This window comes from Balaenoptera physalus (genome assembly GCF_965194825.1).
Source record: "Balaenoptera physalus genome assembly, chromosome: 4".
Classification (NCBI taxonomy): domain Eukaryota; kingdom Metazoa; phylum Chordata; class Mammalia; order Artiodactyla; family Balaenopteridae; genus Balaenoptera; species Balaenoptera physalus.
The window spans coordinates 137839162-137859118 of NC_138891.1; the positions used below are offsets into that span (position 1 = coordinate 137839162).

A 19957-nucleotide genomic window follows, 5' to 3' on the forward strand; every position below is an offset into this window, starting at 1 on the left:
GGAGCGCACGGAGCTGCAGGAGGGTGTGGTGGGGACGTAGCCCTTATGAGCGGGCATGAATGGTCGTCACCACTGGATGGCTTCCCAGGGGCCAGGCGTAGTGCTGAGCGCATCACGTGGATGATTTCCTGACCCCCTTAGGAGGTAGGGACTGTTCCTCAGTTCTCCACAGTCAGCAGAGCCAGGAACCGAAGCCTAGGTCTGTCTTGCTCTAGAGCCACTATGTTCTCAAGCCCAGGGCTGAGAAGGTTAAACAGGAAAACGCTGCAAGGGCTGCTGCCGCGCGGGGCCGCTTGGGAGGCAGCTTCCGAGGCCGCCCCGCCCAGCCGGCTTCCTGCCCGGCCGGCTTCCTGCCCCGCCCAGCCGGCTTCCTGCCCGGCCGGCTTCCTGCGGAAGCGGCTCCTCCCAGGGCCTCGGCACAGAGAAGGTGGCTCCTGCCCCTCAAGGTGCGGTGAGGTGTGTTTTAAAGCGGAACAAGCCTTATTTTCCAGCATTTGTGTTATGCCCAGTTAAATTAGAAGTAGCTGGATTCATCAAGATGGTTGATGAAGACTGTAATTAAAAGCTTTGAAAAAAAAAAAAGCTTTGAACAACAACCTGGGAGACCAGACAGAATCTGGCCTTTGGAATTAAATTGAGGTAAGACAATGCCTTCTACCAGGTATCATCTGCAGTTTAGCAGGACACACAAACCCATGAACATGGAAAAGTGACACCATCAAAGAAGAGTCCACCCATTCTACACTAAGGGGCAACTGGACGTTGTGAGAGTCACTACGTAGTATCTTACCAAGCTTACAAGTTTTGTTAAGTCGTATAGTAATCATTCCATAAGCTGAATTCCATCATCTTCAATCGGACTTTGTGCCATCTCTGAAGTTGAGTGGAGAGACCCCTTTCAACCTTCTTTCAGGATGGTTATGAGGACCCGGCAGTTAGAAATCTGTTGTGGTTAGGATCCAGCAAAGCAACTTTACTTAACAGGGGTCCCCTCTCTGGTGTGTGCACAGAATCATCCAGAGAGCTTGCTAACTTGCAGAAGGCGTAGCCTCCGCTCCACAAAGTCTGAATCAGTAAATGGGGTGACATTCGGGAATCTGCTTGTGTAATAAGTTATCTCTGATGCCAGTGCTTTCTGGACCACTCTTGGAGAAACACTAGTTTGCAGAGCCACAAGTTCGCAGAGATGATGGCTTTGATGCAAATGAGGAAACCCGCAAGGCGGAGGCTTGTCTGCTTACCTCTCATCCTATACAGGTAGCTCTTTCCAAGTGGTCCTGCATCTAAATCAATACGCCTAACTTTAAGCCAAGGCGGAAATGGACTTTAAAATTGGATCTAGGAAGAGACTATGGCAGTTCCTCAAAGAGTTTAAAATATAATTACCCTATGATCCAGCAATTCCGCTAAAGACGGAAAGCAGGGTCACAAAGAGATATTTGCACACCCATGTTCGTGGCAGCATTATCCACAATAGCCAAGAGGTGGACATAACCTGAATGTACATCAATGGATGAATGGATAAACGTATGTGGTGTAGACATACGGTGGAACATTATTCAGCCTTAAAAAGGAATGAAATTCGGACACGTGCTACAACATGGATAAACCTTGAGGACATGATGCTAAGCGAAATAAATCAGTCACAAAAGGACAAATATGATTCCACTTACAAGAGGTGCCTGAATAATCAAATTCATACAAACAGGAAATAGAATGGTGGTGGCCAGGGGCTGGGGGAGAAAGGACTGAGGAGTTAGTGTTTAATGGGTACCTCTCCTGTCTCCTCCAACCACTCGGGGTTTCTCATCTCCTGCATTTCTTTTTTCTTTTTTAATGTAAATTTATTTATTTATTTATTTATTTTTGGCTGCTTTGGGTCTTCGTTGTTGCGCACGGGCTTTCTCTAGTTGCGGCGAGCGGGGGCTACTCTTCGTTGCGGTGCGCAGGCTTCTCATTGCAGTGGCTTCTCTTGTTGCAGAGCACAGGCTCTAGGCGCACGGGCTCCAGTAGCTGTGGCACGCGGGCTCAGTAGTTGTGGCTCACAGGCTCTAGAGCGAAGGCTCGGTAGTTGTGGCACACGGGCTTAGTTGCTCCGCGTCATGTGGGATCTTCCCGGACCCGTGTTCCCTGCATTAACAGCCGGATTCTTAACTACTGCGCCACCAGGGAAGTCCCTCTCCTGCATTTCTTACATATGTTGTTTCATCCACTTGATACTATTTTCTCCTCCTCTTTCACCTGGCGAAGTCCTACTCAAGTCGTTTGTTGGTTTATTTAACAAATATATGGGAGCCCGTCTTCGAGATCCAAACTCCCTGGCCTTGCTTCTTTCTACACCTCACAGCGAGGCACTTTCCCAGTGTGGCCCTATGAAAGCACTGAATAACGTAGTAGCCGATCACTGGTCCAAGGTAAGCGCCCTTTTGTGGAAAAGACAGAGCCTGTATCTTCAGTTCCTTCGGCGTCTGGCATCAATGAGCAGCCAGCAAATAGCTAAATGAAAAACATAAATGTTGATTTATCTGCCCAAGGTGGTGCTGGATGGAAGAAGAAAGGGGAGTAAAACAAAGTTTGAATGAATGGATTTGTAGGACTAGGCAGTGTGGGCTCAGGGAACAGTGGGTTTTCTGCCCCAATCTTGGCCTCTCCATCACTCTAAGAATCCCCTCCCTGCGACTCATGTGGTTTCCCGGACCACCACTTTGGACATGTGAGGTGTTCTGCTTGGCGTGTTTTCCCCGCTCTGTCCTGCTGCTCCCAGCACTGCCTGATTACATAGTCAGCCAAACCCACCTGAAGCATCTCGGTGAGAACCGCCCATTCTGTCTTCACCTGGCTTGTCCTTAATTCTTACCGGACCCTTTGACAACCAAACACTTCGGTACTGTATGGAGAGGGAACATTTGACTCTGTGCACTAACCGTACTGCTCAGAGAGCTTTGTGTTCTATTAAAGATACTACAGTAACTAATAAGCACTTGATTGTATATTGTCCCATGTTTTCCTTCCAATTATTTTCTGTTTGTTTCTGAATCTAAGCCAGCCTATCAATCTAAATTCCCTCAGGAAAAACACAAGTTGTTTGGGGACTTCCCTGGTGGCACAGTGGTTAAGAATCCACCTGCCAACGCAGGGGACACAGGTTCGAGCCCTGGTCCGGGAAGATCCCACATGCTGCAAAGCAACTAAGCCCGTGCGCCACAACTACTGAGCCCCGCACACCACAACTACTGAAGCCCACACACCTAGAGCCCGTGCCTTGCAACAAGAGAAGCCACTGCAATGAGAACAAGAGAAGCCACTGCAATGAGAAGCCTGCACACCGCAACAAAAAGTAGCCCCTGCTCGCCGCAACTAAAGAAAGCCCACCACGTGCAGCAACGAAGACCCAATGCAGCCAAAAATAAATAAATAAATAAATTTATTTTTTAAAAAAAGACAAGTTGTTTAATATGATTGGGGGCAGGGGGTGGAGCTCGTGGCCAAATGAAGAGTATGATTGGCCTAAAGGCAAGAAAATTCAATCAGAAGTTAATATGTACACATCAGTATAGTTTTTTTGACATCAATATCTATCTATCTATATATTTACGACCAGTTATGAGATAGATGAACTCTCACTGCCAATAACAACAACAATAATAAAATAGGGAAAAAAAACTTTATAAGACCTCCTTGAAGACAACACTACCAAAGCAGAAAAGAAGACTTGGAGCTAAAGGGAAGGTTTACTAGGTCTTGAAGAGGAAAATTCAACATCATAAAGTTGTAAATTTTAACTTACAGCATAAATTCTAAGTTAAAGAGTAATGAAGAGAACTAACCTCAGATCTTTATATTATAAAGCTAAGATAATTGGTACCAGTGCAGGAATAGACAAGAGGTCAATAGAACAAAATGAAAGTCTATCAATGGACCCAAACACATAGAAAAGTTTAGCATATAATAAAGGTGGTACTTCAAACCCATAGGGGGAAAGAAAGGTGTCTTATTCAATAAATGGTGTTGGGATAACTGGGTACCCAACAGGGGGAAAATAAGTTGGATTCATATCTCACATCTTTCACCAAAATAAATTCCAAACAAATCAAAGATTGAAACTATGAAGAAACCATGAAAATGCTAGAAGAACTGAGGAAAAGATATTTATATAAGCCAACAATGGAGATGAAATTTCTTAGATGAACATAAATTCCAGAAGCCTAAGAGAAAGTTCTATAATTTTGACTATATAAGTTTTCTTTTTAAAATTCTGCACAACAAAAATCATCATAAGCAAAGTAAAAGACAAATGGCAAACAGAAAAATATTTGAGACATATTACAAAGGGCTAATTTCTTCAATACTGAAAGAACTATCAAAAGAAACAGAACAGAAAAGTGGGCAAAAGATATAAACAGGGAGTACAGGGCTTCCCTGGTGGTGCAGTGGTTGAGAATCTGCCTGCCAATGCGGGGGACATGGGTTTGAGCCCTGGTCTGGGAAGATCCCACATGCCACGGAGCAACTGGGCCCGTGAGCCACAACTACTGAGCCTGCGCGTCTGGAGCCTGTGCTCCGCAACAAGAGAGGCTGCGATAGTGAAGAGGCCCGTGCACCGCGATGAAGAGTGGCCCCCACTCGCCGCAACTAGAGAAAGCCCTCGCACAGAAACGAAGACCCAACACAGCCATAAATAAATAAATTAATTAATCTATTAAAAAAAAACAGGGAGTACACACACACACACACACACACTGACACACACACACACACAATTGGCTTTTACAAATGTAAAAAGACACCCAAACTTACAATATGAGAAAAAAATTAAAATTGCTCTGAGATATTAGTCACTGACCATTTCAGGAATATCAGTGATGGAGGGAAAAGAGCCTCCCCCCTTCCATTGCTACAGAATATACGTTGGTACAAGCTCTGTGGAGAAAATGCGGCAATTTCTACCGAAAGTAAAAATGGATGTATTTTTGACCTCACAATTCTACTTCCAGGAACTTATCAGATATACATGCATATGTGCAAAAGGACTTATGTACAAGTTATTCATTGTAAATATTGATAATAGCAAAAAGTTTGGAGACAACCTCAGTGTCCACCAGTAAGAGATTGACTACATGAATCGCAATACATCAATATAATGAAATGTTATGAAGCTGTAAAACAACGTGATGAAGTTTTTCATGTACAGCTACGGAAGGCTCTCTGAGATATATTCCGTGTAAAAGTTGAGATGTGTAACTGTGTAGGTTTGTGAAAGCAACCAGTTTTCACGTTGGTTTTTTTTCTTTTTTTAAAATTTATTTTTATTTATTTATTTTTGGCTGCACTGGGTCTTTGTTGCTGTGCACGAGCTTTCTCTAGTTGGGCTGAGCGGGGACTACTCTTCCTTGTGGTGCACGGGCTTCTCATTGCGGTGGCTTCTCTTGTTGCGGAGCCCAGCTGTAGGTGCGCGGGCTTCAGCAGTTGTGGCACGCGGGCTCAGTAGTTGTGGCTCGCGGGCTCTAGAGCGCAGGCTCAGTAGTTGTGGCTTAGTTGCTCCATGGCATGTGGGATCTTCCCGGGTCAGGGCTCAAACCCGTGTCCCCTGCATTGGCAGGCGGATTCTTAACCACTGCGCCACCAGGGAAACCCCTTCACATTGTTTTTGATTTTGATCAATCGGTTAGAGATTTTATTTTCTTCAGATATTCTAACTCTTGTATGGAATTTTAAAATTTCTCTTTTCTTGTCTTAGTTTGGGCTGCTAAAATAAAAATACCATAGATTGGGTGGCTTAAACAACAGACTTTTATTTCTCACAGTTCTGTAATAGGGAAGTCCAAAGTCAAAGCACCTTGGGAGTTCCCTGGTGGTCCAGTGGTTAGGACTCCGCCCTCTGTCTGCCGAGGGCCTGGGTTCAATCCCTGGTCAGGGAACAAAGATCCCACAAGCTGCACAGTGCAGCCAAAAAAAAAAAAAAAAAAAGCACCTTCCTGGTTCTACCTGCTGTGTCCTAACAGAAGGGTTGAGGGATCTCTGCAAGGTCTCTTTTATAAGGACTATAATCGCATTCATGAGGGATCCACCCTCTTGACCTAATCACCCTCCCAAAGGCCCCACCTCCAAATACCATCACATTGGGGGTTAGGATGTCAACATATGAATTTTGGGAGGAGACAAACATTCAGTAAACAGCACTCCCCAAAGAGGGTAGTTTTTACCATAAAAAAATTACATCAAACTCAGCTTTGACATTTTTAAAGATAAAGATTTCCAAGTCAGCTTGAGTTTCTCTAACACAAGCACCAGAGGCGTGCAGCAGAGCATTTACTTTCCTGAAAAAGCCCCTTTTAAACCAACCTGGTTTAAGTTTAGCCTGTACATGTTTGCCTCACATTTCTTCCATATGAGTAAGGCTTGAGAATGTAGAACTCCACAGTATGCTCAATTGTGTTAAAAAAAGATTAGGAGTGGGGAGGCAAGAATTTGTATGTACAGGTTAAGTGTTTGCTTGTACATGAATAGACTACTGTCTATTCCTGTTGCTGTTCTGACAAATAACCACAATTCAGTGTCTTAAAAACTGCAGAAGGGGGCTTCCCTGGTGGCGTAGTGGTTAAGAATCCGCCTGCCAATGCAGGGGACACAGGTTCGAGCCCTGGTACAGGAAGATCCCACATGCCGTGGAGCAACTAAGCCCGTGCACCACAACTACTGAGCCTGCACTCTAGAGCCCGCAAGCCACAACTACGGAGCCCGCGTGCCACAACTATTAAAGCCCACGTACCTAGAGGCCATGCTCCACAACAAGAGAAGCCACCGCAATGAGAAACCCGGGCACCACAATGAAGAGTAGTCCCCGCTCACTGCAACTAGAGAAAGCCCGTGCACAGCAACGAAGACCCAAAGCAGCCAAAAAAAAAAAAAAAAAAAAACAGCAGAAATGTATTCTCTTCGAGTTTGGAGGCCAGATGTCAGAAATGAACTGAAACCAAGGTGTCTGCAGGGGCTCGTGCTCCCTGTAAATTCTAGGGGCCCTGGAAGGGAGTTTCCTTGCCTTTTCCAGCTTCTGGAGCTGCATTCCCTGCATCCTTTGGCTCATGGCCCTTCTCCACTTTCAAAACCATCCACATAGCATCTTCAAGTCTCTGGAGAGATGCTTCAGTGGTCAAGTAGCCTCCTGTGACCAAATCTCCCTCTGCCTCGGTCTTACAAAGACACTTGTGATCGCATCTAGGGTCCACCCGGATATTCCAGGCTAATCTCATTTCAAAATCAACATTGCTGAACATCACATAGTTAATAAGTGAATAAGTTGGATTTAGGCCCAGACAGACACTACACTATACTATTAAATTAAAATTCTTTTTTTTTTTTTTTTTTTTTTTGCAAAGTGCTAGTTGAGACTCACCAAATTGATTTCACAACTCACTAATGGGCTACAACTTATTGAATAAACAGCCAAGAGACTGTAGATTCCACAAGAGTGGAATCCTCTATTTTGCTCATCACTGCATTCTTGGAGCCCTCACTTTGATAGACACAAAGTAGGTTCTCAACAAACAGTTGATGAAAGAGCCTCTCACATAACAATACAATCTGAAAGCTGGAGGAAACTGAGAAATTACCCAGTCCAGAGGATTGCAAATGGTATTAACTAGCACTCTTACTTAGGTGTTTCACATGTCATTTACCCTGTGGACAAAGAATGTCATCTGCCATATCAGTAAAGAAAGGATGCTGTGGCCATCAAGCCATCACCCAGCGTACACACTGAGGGGATTCGGGATGGAGAATAATAAGATACTGGCACTAGAGAGTTAAGTGTACATCAAAGTGGTGATTTCAATAAGCCCAGACTCTTGCCTCTCCCCATACCTAGAAAAGCACTAAATTCACTAACTTGAGATGTCTGGTTTTCTTTAATTAACAGTAATCTTTTGATGCTCCGACTACCTGGGTTTTTTGCAAAAACCCCTATATATCCTGGCTCCCCCCTTACATCTTCAGAACAGTCCCTCAGAGCTAATGAGAGGCTATCTCCTTGGCTTAAGTCCTCGGTATGTCCACCGAATAAAACATAATTCTCAACTTTTAGGTTGTGCTTTTTTTTTTTTTTTTTCATTTGAGAACCCAGTGGTCAGTAGCAAGGGTGGCAACAGAACACAAGCTTTTTTTTTTTTTTTTTTTTTTTTTTAACATTTCCTCATTCATTTATTCAAAAATATTTGAGAACCTAAAAACCTCAAATTGAAATAATTAGATAAAACAAAAACGCAAGTTGCAGAGGAACTAGACTTCCATATTGTAAATAGTATTGGGTTGGCCAAAAAGTTCCTTTGGTTTTTAAAATAAAAGACACATTTTTCACTTTCACCAAGAACTTTATTGAACAGTGTATTCACTGTTTTGTTCCACTACCTTCTGCCATTTTTCAGGCAACTTCGTAATTCCATCTTCCCAAAGTTTTTTATGTTTTTGAGCAAAGAACTGTTCCAGATGCCTTTTACAGTCTTCCAGGGAATGGAAATTTTTTCCATTAAGAGAATTTTGTAAAGACCGAAATAAATGGAAATCCAAAGGTGCAATGTCTGGTGAATACGGCGGATGAATCAGAACTTCCCAGCCAAGCTGTAACAGTTTTTGCCTGGTCATCAAAGAAACATGCGGTCTTGCGTTATCCTGATGGAAGACTATGCGTTTTCTGTTGACTAATTCCAGACTTTTTGTCGAGTGCTGCTTTCAGTTGGTCTAACTGGGAATAAATAGTACTTGTTGGAATTAATCGTTTGGTTTTCCGGAAGGAGCTCATAATAGAGGACTCCCTTCCAATCCCACCGTATACACAATATCACCTTCTTTGGATGAAGACCGGCCTTTGGTGTGGTTGGTGGTGGTTCATTTCACTTGCCCCACAACCTCGTCCGTTCCACATTATTGTACAGCATCCACTTTTCATCACCCGTCACAATTTGTCTTAAAAACAGAACATCTTCGTTACATTTCAGTAGAGAATTGCATGCAGAAATACGGAAATACGGTCAAGAAGGTGTTTTTTGCTTAACTTATGTGGAACCCAAACATCAAAGTGATGAACATAACCAGGCTAGTGCAAATGATTTTCAGCGCCTGATTTGGATATTTTGAGTATGTTGGCTGTCTCCGTGTGGTATAACGTTGATTGTTCTCAGTGAATGTCTCGATTTGATCGCTATCAATTTCAACTGGTCTACCCGACCAAGCAGCATCGTTCAGTGAGAAATCTCCAGCGTGAAACTTCGCAAACAACTTTTGACATGTTCGATCAATCACAGCACCTTCTCCATACACTGTACAAATCTTGTTTTGTATTTCAGTTGCGCTTTTACCTTTCTTGAAATAATAAAGCATAATATGCCAAAAATGTTGCTTTTTTTTCCCATCTTCAATTAAAATGGCTACACAAAAATTCACCAATTTTGGGCTTCCCTGGTGGCGCAGTGGTTGAGAATCTGCCTGCCAATGCAGGGGACGCGGGCTCGAGCCCTGGTCTGGGAAGATCCCACATGCCGCGGAGCAACTGGGCCTGTGAGCCACAATTGCTGAGCTTGCGCGTCTGGAGCCTGTGCTCTGCAACAAGAGAGGCCGCGATAGTGAGAGGCCTGCGCACCGCGATGAAGAGTGGCCCCCACTTGCTGCAACTAGAGAAAGCCCTCGCACAGAAACGAAGACCCAACACAGCCATAAATAAATAAATAAATAAATAAATAAATAAATAAAATTTAAAAAAAAATCACCAATTTTGATGTTTTTTTTTAAAAATGCACGCTGATATGACAGCTGTCACTATGCAATCTAACAAAATTGTTTCAAATGAAGTTAAGGACAACTAAGTGCTACTAGAGCCATCTTACAGAAAAAACCAAAGGAACTCTTTGGCCAACCCAATATTTAGCATATAGTAAATCTGGAGTAATGTACGCCAAATTATTTATATGTTCTGGTAAAGGTATTGGGGTAAATTTTATGTTTTACATTTCTGTACTATTTGAATTTTTACAAAGAAAATGTATTTCTTTTACAACTATAAAAACGCAATGAATATTTTAAAAACCTTTAAACTGTTTCTTTAACCGCAGTATCTGACAGCCCTTGACTTATTCATTTCTTTCTTTCTCCCTTCCTTCCTTTCTTTCTTTTTTTTGCCACGCCTCATGGCATGCGGAATCTTAGTTCCCTGACCAGGGTTGTAATCCGTGCTCCCTGCCGTCTTAACCACTGGACCACGAGGGAAGTCCCAACTTATTCATTTCTATATACTACTAACTTAGCCCAAGGCCCAGCTCAAAGTCGATACTGAATAAATGTGCACGAGCAAAAGGACTCAATAAGTTGCAATATGAGAAAGGACTCGTTTTATCAGGATGAAGGATGATAATTTTCAAGGTACATCCCAAAAGTACAGTCTTCATTTCATTAATAAGGTTTCAAATTACGTTGACACTGGTGGGCATGTGATGGCTTTCTTCAGTGTAATTCATGTCCAGACTGGTCAAGCACCTCAAGTGCACATTTTTGGGTCACCAACGCCCATGGCACCCGGCTTCAAACTTGGGGCCCTCAAGCTGCAAAAGGAAAATCAAAAAGGAGTAGGTGTTGCTAAGAGATCTCTCTAAAATGGAGCCAGAGGCCATTGAGGAAGTGTGACTTATGCATGTCTCAGCCCAGAAAGAATCTGACCTTTTGACCGCTTATCTATCGTCTAACAAAGGTATCCAGAACATCTGCACGATGTTCCAGAAATTCAAGATACTTATCCGGCCCTTACCCTAAATAACTCGTGACAATCTATCCCTTAAGGACAAATATTTCCTTTTTGCATCAAAGTCAATCATAATTCCTGCAAGACAACTTTAACAACCTTGTGGTTTTTGCATTTATAAGCCTCTGGCTCTCTTTCCCAAACTGTTTTGCTGGCACCTATCCCCAGTTGCAATTCCCAAGGTCCCAAATAAAGCTCTTTGCGGCCTGCATGCTGATTACTGTTTGACAAAGCCTCTAGGTTCAGTTACCGCAGTCACCCTACGGGTGCCTCACGCATGCGCCCTACTCTGCAGGGCCCCGGAGCTTGAAGCCTACCTCTCACGCTGTCCCGGCTCCCTTAACCCCCAGGGCGATTTACCTTCCCTACACTCCCAATTCCACAGCGCCGGGAGGCGGAAGTGAGTGGGCGGGGTCACCCGCGCGCTCCGCCCCGGAAGTGGGCGGGCGTTGCGGGCTCCACATTTGTCTCCCGCCGCCTCCCAGTCGGATTGCGGCTGAGGCCGGTCCTGGCTTTGTAATTCGCTCAAGATGGCGGCGCAGCCACCCAGCGGGATCCGCCTCAGCGCGGTGAGCAGCCGCGGGGGGTGGAGCGGGCCGTGTCCCAGGAGGGCGGGCAGGCGGGCAAGCGATGGGGGGGCCGGCAGTGGGCGGTGGCGACTCGTCGGCCCGGCGCGGCGGCTGGGGCCGCGGCGGGGCCGGGGGAGGCCGCGGCGGCCATCTCGCTACCGACGGCGGAGCTGCGCGGCGGCGGGCAGGGCAGGGCCGGGCCGGGCGGCGCGCGTCGGGCTGCGTTTCTGTTTTGCCTCCGCAGCTTCGGGGCGGGCCGGGGCCGCGGCCCCTCCTCCTGGCTCCGTCTTGGCTGCCCTGCAGCTGTCGTCCGAGGGCGAGGCCTCGGCGGCCAGCCCGCCCGCCCCTCGGATCGCGGGGCCTCTGACCCATCCTGGCCTGCGGGCCCGCGGGGTGTCCCGGAGGGGGAGGGAGAGGTAGTCTGCGGCCAGAAATGCCCAGCGGCCTTGACCTCCTGGCGGTGGGACGGGGTGCTGCGAGCTGGGACTAGTCTTCCTGATTCATTTAAATTCCTGCCGCTTCCCTCCAGTTAAGCCCTCGGGCCCAAATCGCTACTAGGTCACCACCGAGCTCTCCCGTTTCCCCTCTAGTCGCCGGGTCGTGTCTGTTCCGGAGCGTCTCGGGTTCTTGGGAATCTTTGAGCATGTTTTTTGTATCTGTGAGTCTTTTTCGGAGGGAGCGGTCACACAATATGAATTAAAATTTCACAGCCTAAGGTGTGGGCGTGGCCTCCCTACATGATTCTCCTTAAAAAGTTGGCGTTGTTATGCAAAAATGTACCTCTTCTCTGGAGGGTGTTGGTGCTAGCCAAAGAATGGCTGCAGCAGTCTCATTATTCGAATGGTAATACCATTGCTTTTAAAATGGTATTTTGCCCATTGACTTGGATTCATTTAGCCAGATTCCTGCCAACACCTGGTATCTTTAGACTTTAACGTTTTTCCTGGTGAGTGTGAAATGGTATCTGTGCTTACTTTACATTTACTTGACTGTGAAGTTGAAAGTTTGTCACATTTCACCCTTTTTGGTTTGGGATTTAAAAAAGAAAAAAAAACTTCATACCCTTTGCCCATTTTTCTATTTTCTTTTTCTTCTGAGGGGTATTTTTATTGATTTATGAGTGTACATATTCGGAATAAAGGCTCTTTGGTTACCTAACTGGTTTATTGAATGAGATAGTATTTAGTAGATGGAAGGCAGAGAGGAACTTTACTCTTTCTTACCACTGGCTTTAAACATTATTTACTAATTCACCTAGGTGAATCTGGACAGATTCTGATGCTTTCCAATTAGCCTCAGGTACAGTTAAGTCAGACCTTAACTACTTTAAAAGCTCTTATTCATTTTAAAGCCCTGCTCTTTCCCCTCATATTGGGCCAAATTCTGGCCCAGGAAACTGTGGTGAGAAAAAGGAGTGAACTGGGTGTTTGTTTGTTTTTTCTTGCTATTTCTGCACTTTGATTCTCTTCCCCATTCCCCAGCTCCTCCCAAGTTGCTATCTCTGTCTCTTCAAGATTGAGAAGACAGAGGGAGCAAATATAAGGGTCAAACAGTCTTGAGAGACTGGCATTGTTGTTAGCTGGCTCTCTGGGTGTAGCAGCTGTCCATGTGCTAAATCTTTCTTTTGTGAGTAACAATGGGCCGTTTGGAACCTCATTGACAGAAATCTCCCATCTGCAGCTTCTGGAGTGTATTTCCACTGGTCTTTTGCTTTAGGACAGGAGTTGGCAAACTGCAGTTTATGGGCCAAATCCAGCCTGCCACCTGTTTTGTATGGCACATGATCCTTAAATGGTTGGGGGAAAAAAGATAAAAGAATAATGTTTCGTAACCTGAAAATTATGTGAAATAGACATTTCACTTCCCATATATGAAGTTTCATTGGAATAAACGCTTGCTTATTCCTTTGGTATAGCTCTCAAATGCTAATACCATTTTGTGATTTAGAGCATTGGTTGTGGAGCTCACATGCCTGGGTTCAAATCCTGACTGATAACTGTATATGTGACCTGAAGAGTGGGAATAATAATCTTACCCACTGGAAAGTTGGTTTAAATGAGCCAGTACCTGTAAAAGTCTTATAAAGGTCCTGTGCATGCCATAAATACTCAGTAAATATTTGCTGTTTTTTTTTTGTTTGTTTGTTTGTTTTTTTACTGTTAGCAGTGAAGCCTATCCACTTTTCCGAAAACAGGTGTAGCTTCTGGAGAACAGAGTACATGGGAAGAAAATTTATGTCTTTTCTTGGAAATATGTTTTTGCTACCCTTGCTCTTTACATATAATTTGGCTGGGTTTGTAATTCTAGATTAGAAATTATTTCTTTTTAGAATTTTAAAGGCATGCTTTATTGTTCAGTAGAGTCCTATGCATTGTACTGGTACTTAGGCTGGAAACTCAAGTCCATAATATATGGAAAATTTTCTCATTTATTTGGTGCCAGTTTTCCCTTTATTTTTCTGTTTTCTTTTGTCTCCTGTTTTCCTTCCCATTGCTTTTTCTTTCTGGGAGATTTCCTCCGTTTCTTCTCCTTCCTTTCTCTTACCATATATTTAATTATTATAAACACTGTCTTATTCTCTGAATATCTTTTAAAAATCTTTCTCAACAAAATATTTGTTCTTATCTCTGGGTATATTAATCATAGTATTTTTGAAGTTTTCTTTTGCTTACTGCATTGCCTCTCATTTCTTTACATTCTTTTTACTGTGTGTTTTTTATTCTAATTTTACACATTCTCAAATGTCTGGAGATGGTCAGCCTTCTACTTATATCTCCAAGTGAGACACTAAAAAAATGAATGTTCATACCCGAGTAGAGCTAGTCCTTTGGTGGGCTTCAGTGTTGGGTGATCAGGTAGGAGCCAGCAGTGTTGTTGGAGCACTCTCTGTCAGTATCTGGTGACCCTAAAGAATGGAAGTGTTAGACCATAAAGTAAGTATCTTTAAAATAACTTTGAAAACTTGTAAAATAATTTTTTTTCAAGTGAGGGTTAGAAAAAGCTATCCAGAATGGCCTGGCACAATTGTAAAAGAACCAGATAGAAATTATAGAAATCATTCCGTTTTCCAGAGAGGAATTCTACATCTAGTCTCCTGCCATGGCTTACATAATCCTGGCTGCTAGCTCTTCTGAAGCAGAGAAAAGGAGATAGGAGTATCCCATTGTTCAGTTTGCAGATTTGGTTTTCGTTTGTTTACTATTGTGGTAAAATACACATAACATAAAATTTACCATCTTAACTATTTTTAAGCGTGCAACTCAGTACGTTAAGTACATTCACATTGTTGTACAACCAATCTCCAGAACTCTTCATCTTGCAAAACTAAAACTCTGTACCCATTAAAAAATAACCCTTCGTTCCCCCTTCCACCAGCTCCTGGCCGTTTTACCTTCTGTGAATTTGACTACTCTAGGAACATTATATAAATGGAATCATACATTATTTGTCTTTTTGTGATTGGCTTGTTCCTCTTAGTATAATGTCCTCAAGGTTCATGCATGTTGTAGCATGTATCAAATTTTCCTTCCTTTTTAAGGCTGAATGATATTCCGCTCTATGAATATACCACATTTTGTTTATTCATTCATTCATCGATGGACATTTGTGTTGCTTCCACTTTTGGCTATTACGACTAATGCTACTGTGAACATGGGTGTGCAAATGTCTCTTGAAGCCCCTGCTTTCACTACTATATACAAAATAGATAAATTTTATACAAAATAAAAAACAGTAAGGACCTACTGTATAGCACAGGGAACTATATTCAGTGTCCTGTAATAACCTATACTGGAAAAGAATCTGGAAAAAGTATGTGTGTGTATGCATGTGTGTGTGTGTGTATATATATATATATATATATATACATACATATATACATATATATACACACACACACACACATCTTTGTGTGTGTATATATGTATGTATGTATAATAGAATCGCTTGGGTGTACACCTGAAACTATCACAACATTGTAAATCAGCTATACTTCAATTAAGGAGGAAAAAAAAGGACCCTCCTTTCAGTCCTTTTCAGTATATACCCAGAATTAGAATTGCTGGATCCTATGGCAAATGTACATTTAATTTTTTGAGGCCCCTCTATATTGTTTTCTACAGTGGCTGCACCATTTTATATTCCCTCGAAGGGTGCGCACGAGTTCCAGTTCCTCCACGGCCTCCCCAACACTTACTTTCTGCTTTTGTTGTTGTGTTTTTTGTTTTGATTTTTAACAATACCCAACCCTTTGAGTGTGAGGCGGTATCTCCTTGTAGTTTTGATTTTCATTTCCCTAATGATTAGAGACGTTGAGCATCTTTGGAGAAATATCTATCTGAGTCCTTTGCCCATTGTTTAATCTGTTTGTAATCTTCTTCTTGTTGAGTTGTAGGAGTTCTTTGTAAATTCTACATATTAACCCTTCATCAGATACTTGATTTGCAGATTTTTCCCCCCATCCTGTAGGTTGCCTTTTCACTCTGTAGATTGTGTCCTTTGATGCAGTGGTCCACGGCCTGCTAGGAATTGGGCTGCACAGCAGGAGGTGAGAGGCTGGCAAGCGAGTGAAGCTTCATCTGCCGCTCCCCATCGCTTGCATTACCGCCTGAACCATTTCTCCATCGCCCCCTGTTCCCAGTCCGTGGAAAAATTGTCTTGCAGGAAACTGGTCCCTGGTGCCAAAAAGGTTGGGGACCACTGCTTTGATGTACAGAAGTTTTAAATTTTGGTGATTTCAAGAAATCATTGCCAAGTCCAACGTCATAAAAGGTTTCCCCTATGTTTTCTTCTAAGAATTTTATGGTTTCAGCTCTTTGATCCATTTTGAGTTAATTTTTGTTTATGGTATAGGGTAAGGGTACAACTTCATTCTTTTTATGGGTATCCAGTTTTCCCAGCACTATTTGTTGAAAAAACTGTCCTTTCCTCATTGAATGGTCTTTACACCCTTGTGGAAAATCATTTGACCATATACGAGAGGGTTTATTTCTGGTCTATTTGCTGACCTGCTTTTAACCCACCTGCTTTTGATTGTCTGTGAGCCCACCGCCATCAGTTTCTCCAGAGAACAGACCTCCAGCCTTACGTGATTTGCTGAGGGTAGTTGAAGGGCTGCTCAGGGTAAAAGAAGGAGCTGGGGAATCTTTCTTCTTTTAAAGACTTTCAACCTATCTTGTTTTCATACAACTTCTAGTATCTTTTACTTCAAAGGTACAAAGTCTAATTTCTAAGACTTTCTGGGGTTGCCAAGGTTCCTGACCTGCTTCTGGTTGGTTTTCTCATCTCCTACAGGCTTCGGATTTAGCTTTTTCCAGGCTATTAAATCAGTTGTCATTAGTCTGTGCTTTCCAGTTTGCAAACTACTGACTATTTTGTTTGCTATTAGTAATCACTTCTTTGATTCTTTTTGTTCATCTGGGTTTATGCCCCTTTTTTCCCTTCGTTATAGAGTGGCTTCGGGAGGCAGCAGAGGTAAACACTGTCCATGTGTTCAGGCTTCCATCTTATATTTAAATGATTTTTTAAAATTTGTGACTATTTGTTGACTCTAAAAGTTCTATTGATTTTTTTTTTTATATATATATTTTTTATTTATTTATTTTTGGCTGCATTGGGTCTTCGTTGCTGCATGCGGGCTTTCTCTGGTTGTGGTGAGCAGGGGCCACTCTTCGTTGCTGTGCATCGGCTTCTCATTGCGGTGGCTTCTCTTGTTGTGGAGCACGGGCTCTGGGCGTGTGGGCTTCAGTAGTTGTGGCTCGTGGGCTCAGTAGTTGTGGCGCACGGGCTTAGTTGCTCCGTGGCATGTGGGATCTTCCCGGACCAGGGCTCGAACCCGTGTCCCCTGCATTGGCAGGCGGATTCTTAACCGCTGTGCCACCAGGGAAGTCCGAAGTCCCTCTGTTGATTCTTTAAAATATCTGTGTGGTCTTCATTGTGTCTCATTTTTGTGTGTTTTTTGGAGGGGAGGATTACTTTTTAAATGTCTAGTTATTTCAGGGTATTCCTGTTTTATAGGCTGATATTTCTTTTACCTAGTGTTGGGGGGGCGATGTCTAATACTACTGTGTCTTGTCTGCTAATATTTTCTCCTGGTGGATTGTTTCCTTAAATGTTATTTTAGATTGTGTACTCAAATATTCCCCAAATAATGTCTCTGGGAGAATCCTATGCAGTCTGGTTGAGGCTGTGTCTCCACAGTGGTTCTGCAGGTTATATAAATTGAAATGCTTAACCCAAGTGAAGGCATGCCTCTTTACAGAATTTCATGTTACACTTTTTTTTTTTTTTTAACCTAGAGTCCAGACCAAAACAGAAAGCTTCCCATTGGGCATATTCCCCCCACCCCCTTTTTTACTGAGGAGGTAAGAGGGGGCAGTTACTTCAAGTGTGTGCTTCTCTTCTGCCATGTCTCCTATCCCTGAGTCACCATTAAAATCGAAACCTTTGTATTCCAGTTAAGCACCCCACTCTAATCCCCATTTTCAAATTTTATTTTAGTTTTTAATTCCTTCTTTACTTGAGGCCCATGAGGATTTTCTTTATTTATATATGAGCTCGGTTGTGCCTTTAGAGGTATACTTACTTTTTTAAAAAAACATACATTTATAATGCTTATTATGTCCCAGGTGTTCTTCTAAGCATTTACAAATATTAAGTTTTTTAATTCTCTTAATGTCTTGGTAAGCTGATATTATTATCATCCTCATTTTCACAGATGATAAAAGTTGAGGCACAGAGGGTTAAGTTGCTTACCCAGGATCACACATCTAGTTAAAGATACTCCACAGTCCATGACGTGTGTGTGTGTGTGTGTGTGTGTGTGTGTTGGCTGTTGAAGGGTGTTTTTCTTTCCAGCTGATGACATGTTCTAGAGATGAGAATTAAGAGTAGTTGAAAATAATGCTTTTGTTTAAATACCCAAAAAGCCACTGTTTAGCATTCATCTTTTCTTACTGATGCCTTCTTTGCTTTGTTCCCCCGGGACTCTTACTCAGGAACAATGTGTACCATGTCAGTCTGGAGTTGGTATATAGGATGAAGTCATTGAAAGTAAGTTGACAGTCTGCCCACAGTCTGCCGTACATCTAAAATCAAAGTATTACAATGTGGGCCAAAATACCCAATTTCTAACTCCAGACTTCACACCTAACAAATTCATAAAATAGAGAGCAAAGACAGAAACTATTCCAAGGGTTTCTGGTGTTGATTAATCGTTTTCTCCTTTGGTAGCCAGAGGCTTTACACCCCAAAGCCATGCCCCATAGTAAGATTTAGAATGGGTGAGGAGTACACTATGTATTCTTTTATAAATGGAGGACTGATGATTGTGCAAGGGGAGGGCCTGGGACAGGACTCAGGTAGACTAATTTGACAAAAGGTTTCTTGTAGAAGATGAAGGCCTGGAAATTGATTTTCTTTATAAAAACTCTTGTTTTAGGAAGTTGGGGAATTCCTTATACTCCATTATTACGTGGATGTATGCTATAGAAAGTATGCCATAGAAGGTCTGAATTACATATGGTCCAGTTTGAAGACCACTCCTCTACAGAATACCATTTCTCACATGTGTACTTTAACCTGATAGTAAACAAATGCTTGGGGATTGTCTAAAATCGAGGGTGGAGAGAGGAAAAGTAGACCTCTTTCTGACACCTGTGGCAGCAGCTGAACACTGTAAATGCAGCTGGTTGGGTTTATAATCTAATCATATTTCTAGGGCTCTTCACATGAAACACTTAAAGTGCCTCTTTTTTCCCCCCTTAAATATGAGATAATCTGTTCAAAATGAACACAAAAAAGTCCTCATTTCATGGAAATACTCTGCATATTGAAATTTCCAAGCCTCAGCCTTTTTAAACCATTTGTACATTTTTAGGCATTTGATATCTGCACTATTCAGGAATTGAGAGAGTTCCCTATAGCATGAGGTTGATTAACATACCCTTCCATACTGTATTACCATGAATCAGACATAAAATCTCTGGAGGTCAGGAAGGTTTGTTGCATTTGAACTGTTATTTGACATTGTTTGAAGGCTTTATAGATGTATACTGCTCCAGTGCTGCAAGTTCAACTGTTGATATAATGAACTTGGAGAGACCATGAGAAAAGCCTGTTGATTAATAAGCAAAGCTAAGTTTATTAAGCTTAATGCACTAAAGGAGAAAACACCCATTTGACAAAGTCTTAGTTTTATCTCATGGTAATTTTGAGGTAGGTCTTGGTAGGGTGGATAGCTTTGGGATTGGGCGCTTTATGATATGGCTCTGGAGTGGTCTACACAAGGAGGCAAGGGTTTTGCGCACAACTTGATGAGAAACTATTTAGTTGATTTACAGCCTTATCTTCCAGGAATCTCATTTTCCGGGTTATGTCTTCCAGGTATATCCTGACACAAGCAGCTAAGTCATTCTTGCTTGGTCTCTCTTAATACTGGGACAGAAAATTATTTTGGCGTCTGTTCTCAAAAGTAAGACCTTAATTAATTTACGTGAATCATTGGTTTATTTCAGCTTTGCCCGAAGTTTTTACATACAAATTCTACTAGTCACACTTGGCCATTTAGTGCGGTTGCTGAATTAATAGGTAAGTAAATTGGTGTTTC

General features: G+C 42.7%; 1 protein-coding gene and 1 long non-coding RNA gene across 4 annotated transcripts in view; one reads left to right on the forward strand and one right to left on the reverse strand.

The window, feature by feature from the left end:
• Positions 1 to 9749: 9749 nt before the first annotated feature.
• Positions 9750 to 11278, reverse strand: LOC309659288. The gene is made up of 2 exons (XR_014262710.1): positions 11144 to 11278; positions 9750 to 10586 (listed from the first exon to the last, which is right to left on the reverse strand). It is a non-coding gene; the product is annotated as an uncharacterized lncRNA (long non-coding RNA).
• Positions 11237 to 19957, forward strand: part of MORC3 (MORC family CW-type zinc finger 3) — a 45273-nt gene continuing 36552 nt past the window's right edge. For 2 of the 3 annotated variants that reach the window (XM_082458767.1, XM_082458769.1), the window contains exons 1-2: positions 11237 to 11352; positions 19866 to 19938. In XM_082458767.1, coding sequence (XP_082314893.1) covers positions 11314 to 11352; positions 19866 to 19938 — 112 coding nt within the window. In that variant the 5' untranslated portion in view covers positions 11237 to 11313. Of the gene's footprint in view, positions 11353 to 11379; positions 14286 to 19865; positions 19939 to 19957 lie in introns of those variants that run through there. The other variant, XM_082458768.1, reaches the window with a different exon arrangement.